At 40.6% G+C, this 13,872-nt stretch overlaps 1 protein-coding gene across 1 annotated transcript in view; it reads right to left on the bottom strand.

Moving 5' to 3' along the window:
• NBAS (NBAS subunit of NRZ tethering complex) overlaps positions 1-13,872 on the bottom strand; it is a 336,980-nt gene that overhangs the window by 17,407 nt on the left and 305,701 nt on the right. The window contains exons 49-50 of the mRNA XM_060168734.1: positions 8,991-9,130; positions 5,191-5,329 (exon numbers count right to left, since the gene is read on the bottom strand). Of these exons, the coding sequence (XP_060024717.1) occupies positions 5,191-5,329; positions 8,991-9,130 (279 nt within the window). The remainder of the gene's footprint in view (positions 1-5,190; positions 5,330-8,990; positions 9,131-13,872) is intronic.

Genomic DNA, 13,872 nt, shown 5'->3' with positions numbered 1-13,872 from the left:
CTTTTCCTATGAGTGTGTGTGTCTGTCTGTGTCTGTACAAAACGCACACATGGGACCACCCTGATTTAGTGTTTGATACCTGTTTCACTCACTTCACCATCTATTCATAAAATCTCTCCAAGTATCAGATATTCATCTACAACGTTGCTATGTTAATGGCTGCACAGGATCCCGATGGATGGATATAGGACTGGAATTTATTTTCCTAAACTCTCAGAGCTCTAGTTTCCTCCCAAGTAAAACAGAGGTAAACTGTATCTACTCTGCAGTGTGGTGTGTGTGTGTGTGTGTGTGTGTGTGTGTGTGTGTGTGTGTGAATAAGTATTAGTGAATAATAATGTACAATGCTCAGCATATACTAGACGCTTAACAATAAAAACTATTGTCAATTGTTAAAATTATCAAAAATATCTAGTTATCGCCCACTGTAACAAAGGAAATCAGCAATTTGCATATTTTAAAACCTGTTTATAGTTAATGTCAATGTAAACTGGATGCCTGATATACTTAAGATGCTCCATCTTCATAAAAAGTACCTGTGGTCCAGAAAAATGAAAATGGATTTAGACTGTCACAGACATATTTGCATTTTATTTGCGGCCCTTTTTTTATGCTGGCTGAACCTGCCATCAGAGAGCAGGCTTTTCTATAAAATAACAAACGATAATCTTTCACAACAAAAGTATAAAAGCATAGAAAATAAATTTTCAAGCTATTCTTCCCTGCTGAGTTACATGTTCCCTCGGTGTCCTGACTTTAGCTGTAATGTGAAGAACAGAACACTTGGACCAGAGACCGGACAAAGAGCGCAACCTCATTATATAAAGCAAGGGCTGTTTTTGAAAGAACTGGGGGTCACCGCCCTGTGTGGGACGACCTTACTCTTGTGCTACTCCAACAGGAGCACATCTGAGGAGGAAAACTCAAATGCATGACATTTTCATAATTCCTTTACGTTATTATAAAGAGTAGATAAAAGAAGGCTGACATAAAGAAGCCCTGCTTAAAGCTTGGGATAAAGGTCTCTTTGGAATTCCACTCACTGTCTTTTATTAGCTTGCACCCAGCAGGCCACCGCTGGAAATCAGGCTGTACCCCCCCAAACCCGTGTGAGAATGATCAATATCGGCTGGGTGACAGTTCTGTAAAATGTGTGCTTCAAACACGGATTCTCATTCAGGAAAGTGCTCTGCATGCCTTAAGGCACGTACCGCATACAGAGGCCTCTCGCCCAGCATCTGGGCCAAAGAGAAATGCGGATTTTTAATCTGGGATGCCAATACCTGCAGAAAACACTTGGGAAGACGAAATATAAACCCCCGTGCGTGACAGTCCAGCCCAGCCGCCACGCACCAACCTGCTTCCTCCGCCCTCCTCCCTGTAGCCTTACGGCCTCGCCCTCCCACCCTGCACAGTCCTCTGAGAGCAGCGCCTGCACGGGAGACCTCCCTCTCACCACGGGATGCTCTGAGCTGCGCTGTCCAGCAGGGCAGCCGTGGGCCACGTGGGGCTTGTGAGCATTTGAGATGTGGCTAGTGCAACTGAGAAACTGCATTTTAAATTTTATTCAATTTCACTTAAGCTTGATTTTCATACCCACGTGTGGCCCATGGCTACCACAGTGGAGGGTGCAGCAGAGAGTGTGAGGCTCTCACGGACCTCTGGGTCTTCGCACACGATGTAACCTCTGCTGTCTCTCTCTCTTTGATTAACCCCTACTCATCGTTAGGTCTCAGCTTACAAAGGCACAAGAAAATTCCATTCCCTGCGATGGTACCTCTGATGTCCCAGGTTTGGCGCTCCTGTATTCTGGCTATACCTCGTTGAATATTTCCTACGTTATCTGTCATCTTGTATTATTGTAATCATTCATTTGTCTATCTGCCTCACTTGAGGGCAAGGAGCTTTTTCCTTCTCTGTATTCCAAACTTGCTTAGTACGTACTGTACCCCAAATTATTTGTATTCTCTCTCTTAACTCTCATATATGCTTATTCAATAAGTTACCAGTAATTGGTAAATAGGTATTTCTCGGTAATTTATGATATTTGGAAGAAGCATATCACTTGGCTGATCTCAGCTTTGATGAAAAATTTATGGAAATAACCTCTACACCCCTTTGAGCAGGCATAATGGCTCGATATCCCACAGCCAGACAAGGACACCCAGGAATGGAAGAATTCATTTTATGAGAGCTCCTGAGTGCTTTGTATCTCTTAGCTAACAGTACTGGCTAAATACTTACTTGTAATTAAGGACTATACTATATTCACCAGGTATTTCCCCCTGTGTTACAAGAGGACAGTTTATTAGGATGTTTATAAAGGGATTTGGGTAGCTACAGGAAAGGTCCAAGTAGCAAAGGGAACCACAAAGCACCTTATATGGTATGTTCGCAGCTCAAACCTGTCTGGCCATCAGGACACAGAACAACAATGAGAGGCCTTGAATGCTGAGGAGCAGGTGGGCTGGGGCCCAGAGCCAGGCCAGAACCCTGGGCGCTGGTCCTCCCTGTGGACTGGGGTTTATGGTGATGCCCTGGGCCCTGTGGCTGACGGTCGTCAGAGCAGCGGGACCGGTCCACCAGTGGTCCTTCTGTCCTCACGCGACCCTCCCACTGGTCCTGGGGTATCCGGCACCTAAAGATGTGGCAGGGCCCGCAGCAAGAGTGTGGAGCACAAGGTGTGCAGGGGTGGGTGTCGTCAATTCGAAAAATCGAGCTCTTGATGTCCTCAGGAGTGCCTCAGCCGTGAGAGAGAACAGTCACACTAAGACTGAGAAGCCGGGGTCAGCTGGGCTCCCTCGTGAGCTGGGGGGGGGCTCCCACACACCGCCGCAGTGTCTGCCCTGCTAGTTCCTGCTGCGCCTCTGCAGGGACCCTCGGGGGCAGTCACAGGTAGATGGAACTTGGGATTTTACATCTGAATGCCAGGAACTTGTTTTATGCCAAGTTGCCAATTTCTTGTTCTCCAGATACCCCACTCCTGAGGACGCTGCACGCGTTGCCACGGACAGAAGCTGAGAGGAGGATGTGTTAACTGTCAAGACCGTGGGACACATGACCTTGAGAAACAGTGATTTTATCTTTCTCTAATATTTTCCATCAGCAAAACCATCATGGCCATAAGTAAACAAGTACCATGAGCAACAGCAGGAGATCGTGAAAAGAGCCACAAAGAAAAAGAATCTCCACATATGGCAACTTGGTAGGAGGATGGGAAATGGGGATGAAGGATAAAGTAAGCCCCTTTAAGTCCCGTCAGAGCTAATCAGGCAAACGCATCTCACACACCGGGCAGCAGGGCAGCCAAAGGTACTGGAGGAAAAAGAAGTGAGTCACAGATAATTTTACTGCCACAGGGATACTAAACCTCATGGAAGTCTGAAATGAGACTATGTAGACTCCAAATGCGGTAAAATAAACTTAACAAGACATTTCCATTTTATGATAATACTGTTCCTTCCTTTGAAACAATTCTGATTCACATTTGAGCAAATTTAGTGATTAATAAAAATAGTACACGACATTTGCAAAGTTCCTTCAATCATGGCATCCTAAGAAAAAGAATCTACATATGTACCCAATTAAAACACAGAAGGCAGCAAAACAAAAATGAAGAAAAGTCACTGTGCCAACAGAGCTCTTGATGATGATCTTTCAAATCATCAAATTGGAACAGAGAAGCGATAATGACCCACTTCAAAATGGGGCTCAATCCAGTACCTTACTCCTCACCCCAAGAGAATGATGGACTCATGAGAGACGGTGAACTAAGTGCTACGGATGAAGAAGTGAAGACACAGCCTCAGGTCACGCTCCTCCCAGGACTGGGGACCTCACAGAACAGTCGGAACAAGAGTCCCCACTGAGGTCATGTGGTCTAACCCCTTGTTTCAGAGATGAGAAGGTGGAGGTCCAGAGATCCTAAATAACGTTTTCCTAACCTAGATTCAATAGAACTGACAGTAGGACACTTCCGGTGTTTGGTCCTAATCTAACAATGCTTGATCTTAGCTTATGTTAAGGCAGAGATGAAACCCATGTTATTTACTTACCCTGGTGGGGGTAAGACAGTGTGTTGAGTCCCCACTCTCTGCAGTATGCTGAATCCTGCCTTGGGTGAAACAGAGATGCTACAGCCATGGTTCCTACCCTCCAGGTGCTCACAATATAGCAGAGCCGATCACAGGTAGATAAGCATCTGACACAAGCAAATCACAGGCTACTGGAGCAAGGGGAAGTTATCTTTGGTGCTGGTACTTTAAATATTTTATAGAATAATTCTGTCATCCTGGTGGTTGAAGATGTCTTTAAATGGACACAGTATTTTAAATTCAATCAAAAAACACTTAGCCAGTCCTTCATTCAGAAAACAATTCATTAAATTGCATTCATAAAGAGAATATTTTCCTTGAGTGATTACAATGAAGATTCAAAGAATCTTATTTACAATTTTATTTTCAAGTTTATCTGCTATGTGGTAGAAACTCAAAAACCAATTAATCAGTTTAGTGCCATTACCCAAAGGCTTAAATTTAAGACATGTAAATTGCTCAAACAATACATTGCTGAGGTCAGATCCACAGCAGGGGGCTGTAGTTAATACGTGCTTATTTTAGAATGTACAAATTTACATATATATTACACAAATATCTCTGGGACACATATTATAGGATCAAATAGAGAACAAGGTCAACATGGAGGTGGCTGAGTTTTTACCATGTTCACAGAGAATAAATATTGTGGTTATGCAATCTTATTACAATGATGTCAAAAAAGTATGTGAAAATCAGAGTGTCTGGTTACCTGCCGAGGAGTGCTAAGGTAGCTGCTAGGTTACCAACTGGCCTGGGTCAGCCAGACAGGACACTTGAGCTACCGTGACCTCTTAGAACAGAAACTTGAGTTAGACATAAAAGGGCACCCAAAAAACCCAGAAAACTGGGTTCTACTCTGGGACTTGTAAAAGGAAAACTGCTTCAGAGCTCCAACAAAGAGAAAATGACCTCAAAGAATCCTTTTAGCCCTGCTTTTCTTCATTTGATCGGTCACAAATTATGGGCTTTACTTTCCCTACCGATAACTTAAGCTAAATGTTCCCCAAGTACAGTCACTGGTATTGTTTACACCAAAGAGCTGGGAAAAGGAAAGGGATATCCCCCAGGAAAGCCACTTGAAATAGCCACTCACCTCTGCAGGGAGCATCTGTTCGGTGTTATATAAAGAGCGGCAGATTTTCAAAACTTCATTCCCCAGCCCTTCCTTGTTCTCCATCGTACATCTGGTTAGCATCACTGTAGCCAGTCTCACCCACGGATTATTGGTTATGCTGGTTCGAAGGGAGAAAAATGCAAGGCATGGGAAACGACGAAACTTATAACAATTGTGATAAGAAATTTTAAAATAGAAAAGAAATCCCACTTTTTCAAGTAAAATGCTTTTGGCAAATTGCAGTCATAACCTGCATGATGTGTTCCTTCATGTCTATCTTGGAGAAGAGACACCAGCCCACAGAGGGGAAAGAGCTTGCTGTGGTATGGACAAGTGCCCCAGCAGCATGGAGCCAGTGGGTGGACGCCAACCAGTACAGACTGCTTTGAAGCCCAGCAGCTCAGGCTGACATTCCGGCTCCCTGACTGCTTGCGCGAGTCACAGAAGTGACTTCTACGCTCTCAGCCTAGTTGTATTGTTCTGGGGACGCCACCCAGCCTTTCTGGGCCTTGGTTCTTCTCACGGCGAAAAGGCAATTTAATGTTTTCCTTGCAGGCTTGCGTTGCTTAATGAATGACGTTTGCCACTGTGAAGTATCGCTCTCAATAGCAGGCACATCTTACTAGTTACTTCTCTTATTTCTGAGACATAAAAGCACAAAAGTTTGCCTTTTGTTTCCCTTCTCTGGCAGCCGCTACCTTGACTTCATAAAAACATCACGATTTATATTTCAAGAGACAAGTGAAAGGTACATTCATTCTGGGGTACTGATTTTACTTACAACATTTTAAAATAACTTTACTCTTTATTAAGAGTCTGTTGTCTCATTAGCACAGCACTAGCTTCTAGCCACTGAACACCAAAGGATGGTCCCTCCCTGGAAAGAATTTCACTCCTTGTGCCTGAGAAGAACATCAAGTGCAACAACAAGGGGACTCAGAATACTAGCCTTTGGCAAAGCCTTTGTGTCTCAGCTCAAACTAACAACTTGTGGGGACAACGAATGCTGCTTATTTCAAGGTACAAACAAAGCTCAGGGAGCATCTGGTTGACGGATGAGTCTTCGTACACTCGCCCTCTGCTTTCCTCTTTAAAGTCTGGATTCAGTTCTCCTGGGGTTTTCCCTAACAGGCCACCTCCCCCGAAGCAGAATTGCACAGTGCATCCCAGTGGCTTTTACAACAACTATCAAAACATTGTCCAGTGTGTACAGGTCAATCCCAAACTCCCTAACTATCCCTTCCCCCTACCCTTCCCCTCTGGTAACCATAAGTTTGTTCTCCAAGTCTGTGAGTCTGTTTCTGTTTTGTATATAAGTTCATCTGCACCATTTCTTTTTAGATTTACACTGCTGTATTTAAAATGGATAACCAACAAGGACCTACTGTATAGCACAGGGAACTCTGCTCAGTATTATGTAACAACCTAAATGGGAAAAGAATTTGGAAAAGGACACATGTATATGTTTAACTGGATCATTTTTCTATATGCCTAAAACTATCACAACATTGTTATCAACTATACTCCAATATCAAATAAAAAGTTAAAAAAATGTATTTTACACCAGCCAGCTGTGATACACTGGAGGAAAACTACGGATCTTCCCTAATGCAAATCTATTATGCTTTCCATACATGTTCTGACAAGGGACTGAAACCAAAACTCTGAAGTTGGTACCAGTAAATTAGCGGTCATGTGGATCAAGCAAAGTTCTTGAAAGTCCAATTTTTGACTTTACCATGTTGATCGGCAACATTCAGTCATCGCCACACTACCCCTCCCTCCCCGCTCCCCACGCTCCTCTCCCCTTTTCTGGTTGTTCTGGAAGTGCTGGAGTCATACGTTGGATCGTCTGGGGGAAAAAAAGTATTCCCAAGTACTTTTAAGGACCTGTTTTAAGTGTTCCCTCATACGTTCTCCTGTGCTAAAACACCAGTTTGAGCCAGGAAAGAAGCAGAAATGGCCTTTATTTGACTTATTATTAAGTCAAATATGTATGTATAACTGGTTATCGCTTAGGTAGAGGAGACACAGCTGGTAAGAGGGTTAAGTGGACTCTGGTAATGCTTGGTTCTGATGCTAATGATTTCGTAAAGGAAGTCTGTAAAACACAGGTTACTAGCAACTTACAAATTTCACACAGGACTACAAAAGCAAGAATATATGTTTGAAAATGAGTATCTTTTTGTCTACAAATGCATTAAATGTTTTAAATGCAGTAAGTGTTTTAAGGAAGCCGAGTTTGCTTCTCGTGGGTAAGTGAGTGATTTGCAATGGTCAGTGTTCCAAAAGTAAAAGAAACTGTAGAACCACAGTTAACGAATCTACCGGAAGTATCATACTTTCAATTCGAAAAATTCTCTTTAGACTCAGAGATCCATTTTGAGTGTATGAAGAAATCTATAATTCAATTCTCATGATCTTCTAAAAAAGGGAAGCATTACTGACAATGTAATTAGTGGGTCCCACATCTATTTCCCATTATCGTCTCCTAGGAGCTGTTTAGAAACTGAGGCCCAGGCCCCGGTACCGAGAGTTGGACTCGGCGAGCCAAGCATGGGACTGTGTTTTTAACAAGCACCCTCAGGTCCTGAGGCAGCTCTGCCAAGATAATTGGGAACCAAATGGAAATGCTGTTTCAAGGCACTGTCACAAGCGACACTAAAGCTTTTATGATGTGGGAACCTGCACTGCACGGTTTTAGAGTGAAGGTAAGAACCTATGCTCAAGCGCAGATGTCAGCACGCCAGCGCTGCCACAGATGCTTGAGATCTAAGAGACGCTTCTTGCCTTTCTGAAAACACTTGGTTAAAAAAACAAACCAAACCAAAATGCCCCCCTCCTTGGTTTGCTTCAGGAATTCCTAACGGTCTCGTCTGAGGGTGAAGGTAAAGGGGCTTGCCCAGATGTTCCTTAGTGCTCCTGAACTGCTCACGGAATCATTTCGAGAAAACATCCTTCTGTGTACATCTGAGGTGTGGAGACATGTGCTGGTCTGGGTGCACAAAGTGCTGGCTGACGCGGGAAGAGCAAGGTGAATCCCGGCCGCCGAGACATTCGCAACAGAAGCGCGGATGCTCTCGTTTTTTGCCAGAGGAGCAGCAGTTCTTGACAGACAGCATATGTGCTCAGAGGAAATCTGGCCACTTCTTCCAAAGGACTCCTTGGCCGGCAGCACAGGGACTGTGTGCCTACCGGGGCAGCTCTAGTGGTGGCTGCAGCCTGACACAGAGGATCAGCACGGGCTGCGGAGGTTGCAGCAGCTGTTGGAACTCTGTCTCCTCCGTCTCAGGGCCAGGTGCTGCCTGAAGCTGTTGAACTCCTGAGCTTCCATGTTCTCACCCGTAAAATTCGGTAACATCACCTTCCCGTGTAGCTTTGCTGTGTGACTTGACAGTGTATGTCAACTGCACATAACACTGTGTTCTCAGTAAATGGGGATTATCAATTTATTCCCCGTGGATTCTCAAGTTAGCCTTGTAAGCCGTGTTAAAAGAGCGTCAAAACATGTCCTGGTGAAAACACGGGCACAAAATTGTTTTGCTGACATCCTAAATCAGATGTTATTATCAAGCACTGTCCATTTCTGAATAAAATAGTTGGCTTTAGGGGTAAGGAGAAATGGAAAGAAACCGTGATATTTCAAGAAAAACAATTCTAATTTCATCTAAAGGTTTATACTGATTTTATATATTTCTTTCATTGGCTCTTCTGAAGGTAGTGATTTTTTAAACCTAGAGTCTAGACAAATAGAAGTCTACTTTTATGTTAATACTCACGTATATTCCCGTTTCACAGGCGGCCAAGCCTGCAGGAGCAAAACCAGGTGCTGGAACTCGACCTCTCGGTGACTGGCCTCCAGGAGCTCCACAAAGAGCGAGTAGCGCTTCTCTTCATCCTCCGTGTCAGTTACGTCCACCTGGAAGGCGGAACACACACTTGAAACCCACAGCAAAGGCCACGGAATTGCTGTCCGGAAAAATTCAAATTTGATTATTTTGATTAAATGCTCTTTCGGAAACTTTTAGTGTGTCAAGGGGAAATTCAACAACATCTCCCCCACCCCTACTCCCCCCAAAACCTTCAAAAGCTCTACGTTTCACCCAACTTCAAACATCTATGTTAAAAATTGCTTAGAACGAAGTCACAGGAAGGTTCTTAACATTCTTTAGCAAAATAAATTCAAACAAGTAGACTTCCATAGAACTGGCTTATTGGCATTCAATGTATGTTATGTTAAAATACTTAACTGTTTCATGTGAAATTATAATAGTTCACCATACTCAATGTTAGCCAATGTTTTTAGTTTAAATTATCCTGCATTGCTAATTTTCATTTTAGAATGAGTATCGCTAAATCTTCACATTGTCTAGAAAATTTCTCTAATTTGAAAGTAAAGATTTTACTAAAGTACATTTGACATGGAATTTTTTTTTGCTATAAATCAAAATAAAGTAAAATAACTTTTATTCACATCTCCATTTCTAGTGCAAAAGAAGTCTATCAACTAAAAATACTAATTTTTCCTCTCATTGAATAACCAAATGATACTTCTTTTACATTGAGGCAGTCCTCAAGCAAGTTGTATCTCCAACACCTCTGTGAATAAAATGTTTGCTTTTTTTTTAAGTTAGAAAGCAGTTTTAAATATAAAAGTAAGCCAAAAGCTGGTTCTCTTGTTTCCTAGCCTCTCCCAACATAGACTCTCTATATTTGGACTCAGATGATGATACTCTGAAAGAATAATGAGAACAGATGGTTACCTATATACTTGCTAAATTGTCTATACTAATGCATGTTTCCAAAACATTTGATTTAATGGTCACCCTGGCTCTGACCCCAGCAGTCACCTGAAAAAGTTATACCATGAATTCTGCATTTTCACAAAAGTTGATATGTACAATGAAATTATTGGTAATTACCACGTGGAGTCTTCCTCACACAGTGACCATTCAGATCCTTCCAAACCTGACTTAAAGCCCCATGTCATTCTTCCACGGAATAATAACCCAAAAGCTTTTTCTTGTTTTTAAAACAATTTTATAATACAGTAAGTTAGCTGATCCTTCCAACAGTTTTGTATGGAGAACTGCACAGGTATTTTTAACCTCTATCTACAGATGAAGAAACGGGCTTATCTGTCCTGGTAACATGGCTAGCAAGCAGCAGAGCTGATATATAATTATACTCAGATCAGGATGTTCTGAAGCTAGAGGACTCAGTAAGCTAGAGAAGCTCTGAATTATTTAAATTAGTAGTCTAATTGGGAGTTTGGCAATATTTTCTTGCCTATTTATAAAGAAAGGTTTTAAAAAAAAACAAAACCCTCTCAAACTCAAGACATCCATCTGTCATTATCTGACCTCACCACCTTCAATTCCTCTCCAGCCTTGGGGCCTCCCAGGCGCTCTGTGCATTCATCACTCCCGCTTCCACCTGGGGAACTTGGACCTGCTTCCTCTGCCTGGCACATTCTTTCTTCAGATACCTGCATGGCTCATTCTCTCATTTCTTTCAAATCTCTCAAATGTCACTTTTTGAGGGAACACACTGCGTAACTACCCCCCCCAAAGTAGCATATTCCCCCACCCCTATCTACCTCCCTCACCTTTATTTTCCTTCTTAGCACTTACAAGTACGTGACATATTGCATATTTGTTTGAGAAAACAGAAACTTATTTGTTCACTGGTTTATCCTCACTACGTAAAATAATACCTGATATAGAATAAATGCACCGTACTTATTTAGTGAATGGATGAAATAATGAATGGATATACAAATGAATGAAGATAATTTATTTATAAAATCTTGTAATGCAGAACTATATTAAATATTCATGGAGTTACCATAAATTTTTGGCTGTTCTTTTTTTATTGGAGATAGATGTAAGGTTTAAAAAAAAGATCCCACCAAAAGGAAATCACTAAAAAAGACCCAGAGGTAGCATGTGTATTGACATTATGTTTCAACCAGTGATGCCTTGCGGTTAGCTATGTGATTTCAATAAAGTCCCTTGTTTTGAGTCTCATTTTTCCTCGTCTGAAAATTGGGCTCCCAAAATCCCTGATGTCCCAGAAGTTCTAAGGAGGTGTCTGGAGGTCCGCAGCAGGGTAAATGGCTGCTTTCTTCTTTCTGAGTTATAATCTGAGTTTATTTGTAGAGAAGGTTTTGTGCTTAAAAAAATATTTTTTAAACAACTGAATGCTCTGTCTCCCAGCAGTGCCAATATTCCAGTTTCTTTAATTAACTGCAGTATAATTAAAACAAGATGATTCTCCCTTACATGAAATGCAGCCATATCATGAAAATGAAGAGATTAGGAAAAAGTGATTCATGTTTTCAATATCATTTAGATTTATTTCTTTTCAGAAACTATAATAGCTTGTAAATTTTCAGGGCATGAACTGTATCATAAGGGAAGGAAAGAGAAACTAGAAACTAGAAATTAGATCTCTGTTTGTTTTTATATTAGTGTACAAATATTAGTTTCCATTTTAAAAAATGTGTTTGCTAATAAGTGTTTTGTACAATGCCTTTCTCACATGTACACAGAATTGTAAGAGTATGGCTTTGTCAGGAAACATTTTCTCCTGAATCCTCACTAATCATTTCAATTATTAGTAACTTATTTTTCAGAGCATTGACACCCATGTTTAAAATACAAATGTGAAAAATGTAGTAACTTAACACAATTAACCATTTTGTGTATGGACACTTGCATACTCCCTTGTTATCAAAAAGGATGTCAAATTGTTATTACTCAGCTCTTAAGAAAGCAGTTTTAAATTCTATCACTGTAGCTATGAAAGCTTTACCTTATTTGAGAAGAAAATGGGCCTAAAAATCAACTTGAGCACATGTTTTTTTTTTTAACACATGATAAAGAATATACTTTGTTGGATAACCATTATATACTCTGATACACAAGTGTTCATCTAGGACTTGTGTCCACATATTAAAATAACTAAATTTATCAAAACTTACCAAAATAACATAAGCTTATCTTGTTCATCATGTCTATAAGGCTTTAAAAATAAATTCTGGTAACTAAAACTCAAAATGAATTTTTGTATAAAGAAATATACAACGTAAACATATACAAGGAACTTCCAGGTTGGACAAAATGGCTTTGACCCATTTTTCCCTACTCCTCTCTGCTAAGCACAACTATAAACTATGAAAATAATGAGACACCAAATGAGAACTCTTAAAAGTAGGAAAAAAGAAAGCAAACTAGTTTGGGACCCTAGGACTTGAGGAACAATGCAGCAGGAGGGTATCTTGTGTTCCTTCACCAACAGAAGGAAGACACTTAGACCCAGTGTTTCCTGACTCCTCACCTAGAAACAGAAGACATTGCAGGTAAGGTCATTTCTCAGAATTCCAGAAGAAAGGGAGAAAGAAAGTGGAGCTGAAAGAGTATTTTAAGAAATAATATCTAACAACTTCTCAAATTTGGTGGAAGATATGAATCTACAGGTTCAAGAAGCTGAGCTAACCCCAGAAAGGGTAAGTCCAAAGAAATCCATTCCAAGACACAACCCAATTAAACTCTTGAAAACAAAAGACAAGGGAAAATATCTTGAAAGCACCCAGAACAACACATTACCTAAGAAAGAACAACAATTTGAATAACGGGATTAATCATCTGAAACGATGGAGGCCAGAAAGAAGTGGCACAATATTCTTCAAGTGTTAAAAGAACTGTCAATTGAAAATTCTCTATACAGAAAAACTACCCTTTAGGAAAAAAAGGAAAATAAAAACATTTTCAGATAAGGAAAACTAAAAGAATCTGTTACCAACAGCTCTCATCTTAACAACTAGCTAAAGGAAGCTCTTCAAACAGAAAGGAAATGATAGAAGAAGGAATTTTGGAACATCAGAAGGAAGAACGTAGAGTACAAAAAGCAGAAATATGGGTAAATACAATAGACTATCCTTTTTTGTAGATTTAGACAAGCTTTTATAAAATGTAAATGGAAAGACATTCCTTAGAATAGCTAAAACTATCTTGACAAAGAAGAATAAGGTGGGAGGAATACCTCTACTTGATATTGAGATTTATTATTTAGCTACAGTAAGAAAGATAAGTGGTATTGGTAGAACGATAGAGACAAAGATCAAAAGAACAGAATAGAGAACCCAGCAGCAAATATACCCAACTTATTTTTGACCAAGGGCAAAAGCATTTCATTGGAGGCCAGATAGTGTTTTCAACAAATGGTGCTGGAGGAAATGGATATCCCTAGGCAAAAAAGGGAAATAAACCTCAACCCGAACCTTACACTTAATGCAAAAATTATTCAAAGTTGATAAGAGATTTAAATATATTAAATGTTAAATGTAAAACTATAAATCTTTAGGAAAAAAAAACATAAGAGAAAACCGTGAAGATCCAGGGATAAGCAAAGTGCCTCTGCTCATAAGACTTGGAGAAACGTAAGAAATCCATGGAGAATTGTCTCTCAGCAGTTTTTTGAGACGTTTACAACCCATCCTGCTGGGAAAGAGTCCAAGACTAGTCTATCTTAATGCCAAACTCTGTTCTTTAGAAAAGAGTATTAAGTGAAGGTTCCTAAACATGGTTTTCTAGATGACCAAAGAGTTAATACTTCTTCTTTTGAAGAGTAATATTTACTGTAAAATTTATTTAAGAA

The sequence above is a fragment of the Lagenorhynchus albirostris genome, chromosome 13, assembly GCF_949774975.1.
Source record: "Lagenorhynchus albirostris chromosome 13, mLagAlb1.1, whole genome shotgun sequence".
NCBI lineage: Eukaryota > Metazoa > Chordata > Mammalia > Artiodactyla > Delphinidae > Lagenorhynchus > Lagenorhynchus albirostris.
Note: the sequence above shows the minus strand (reverse complement) of the source record. Positions and strands in the feature narration are given on the sequence as shown.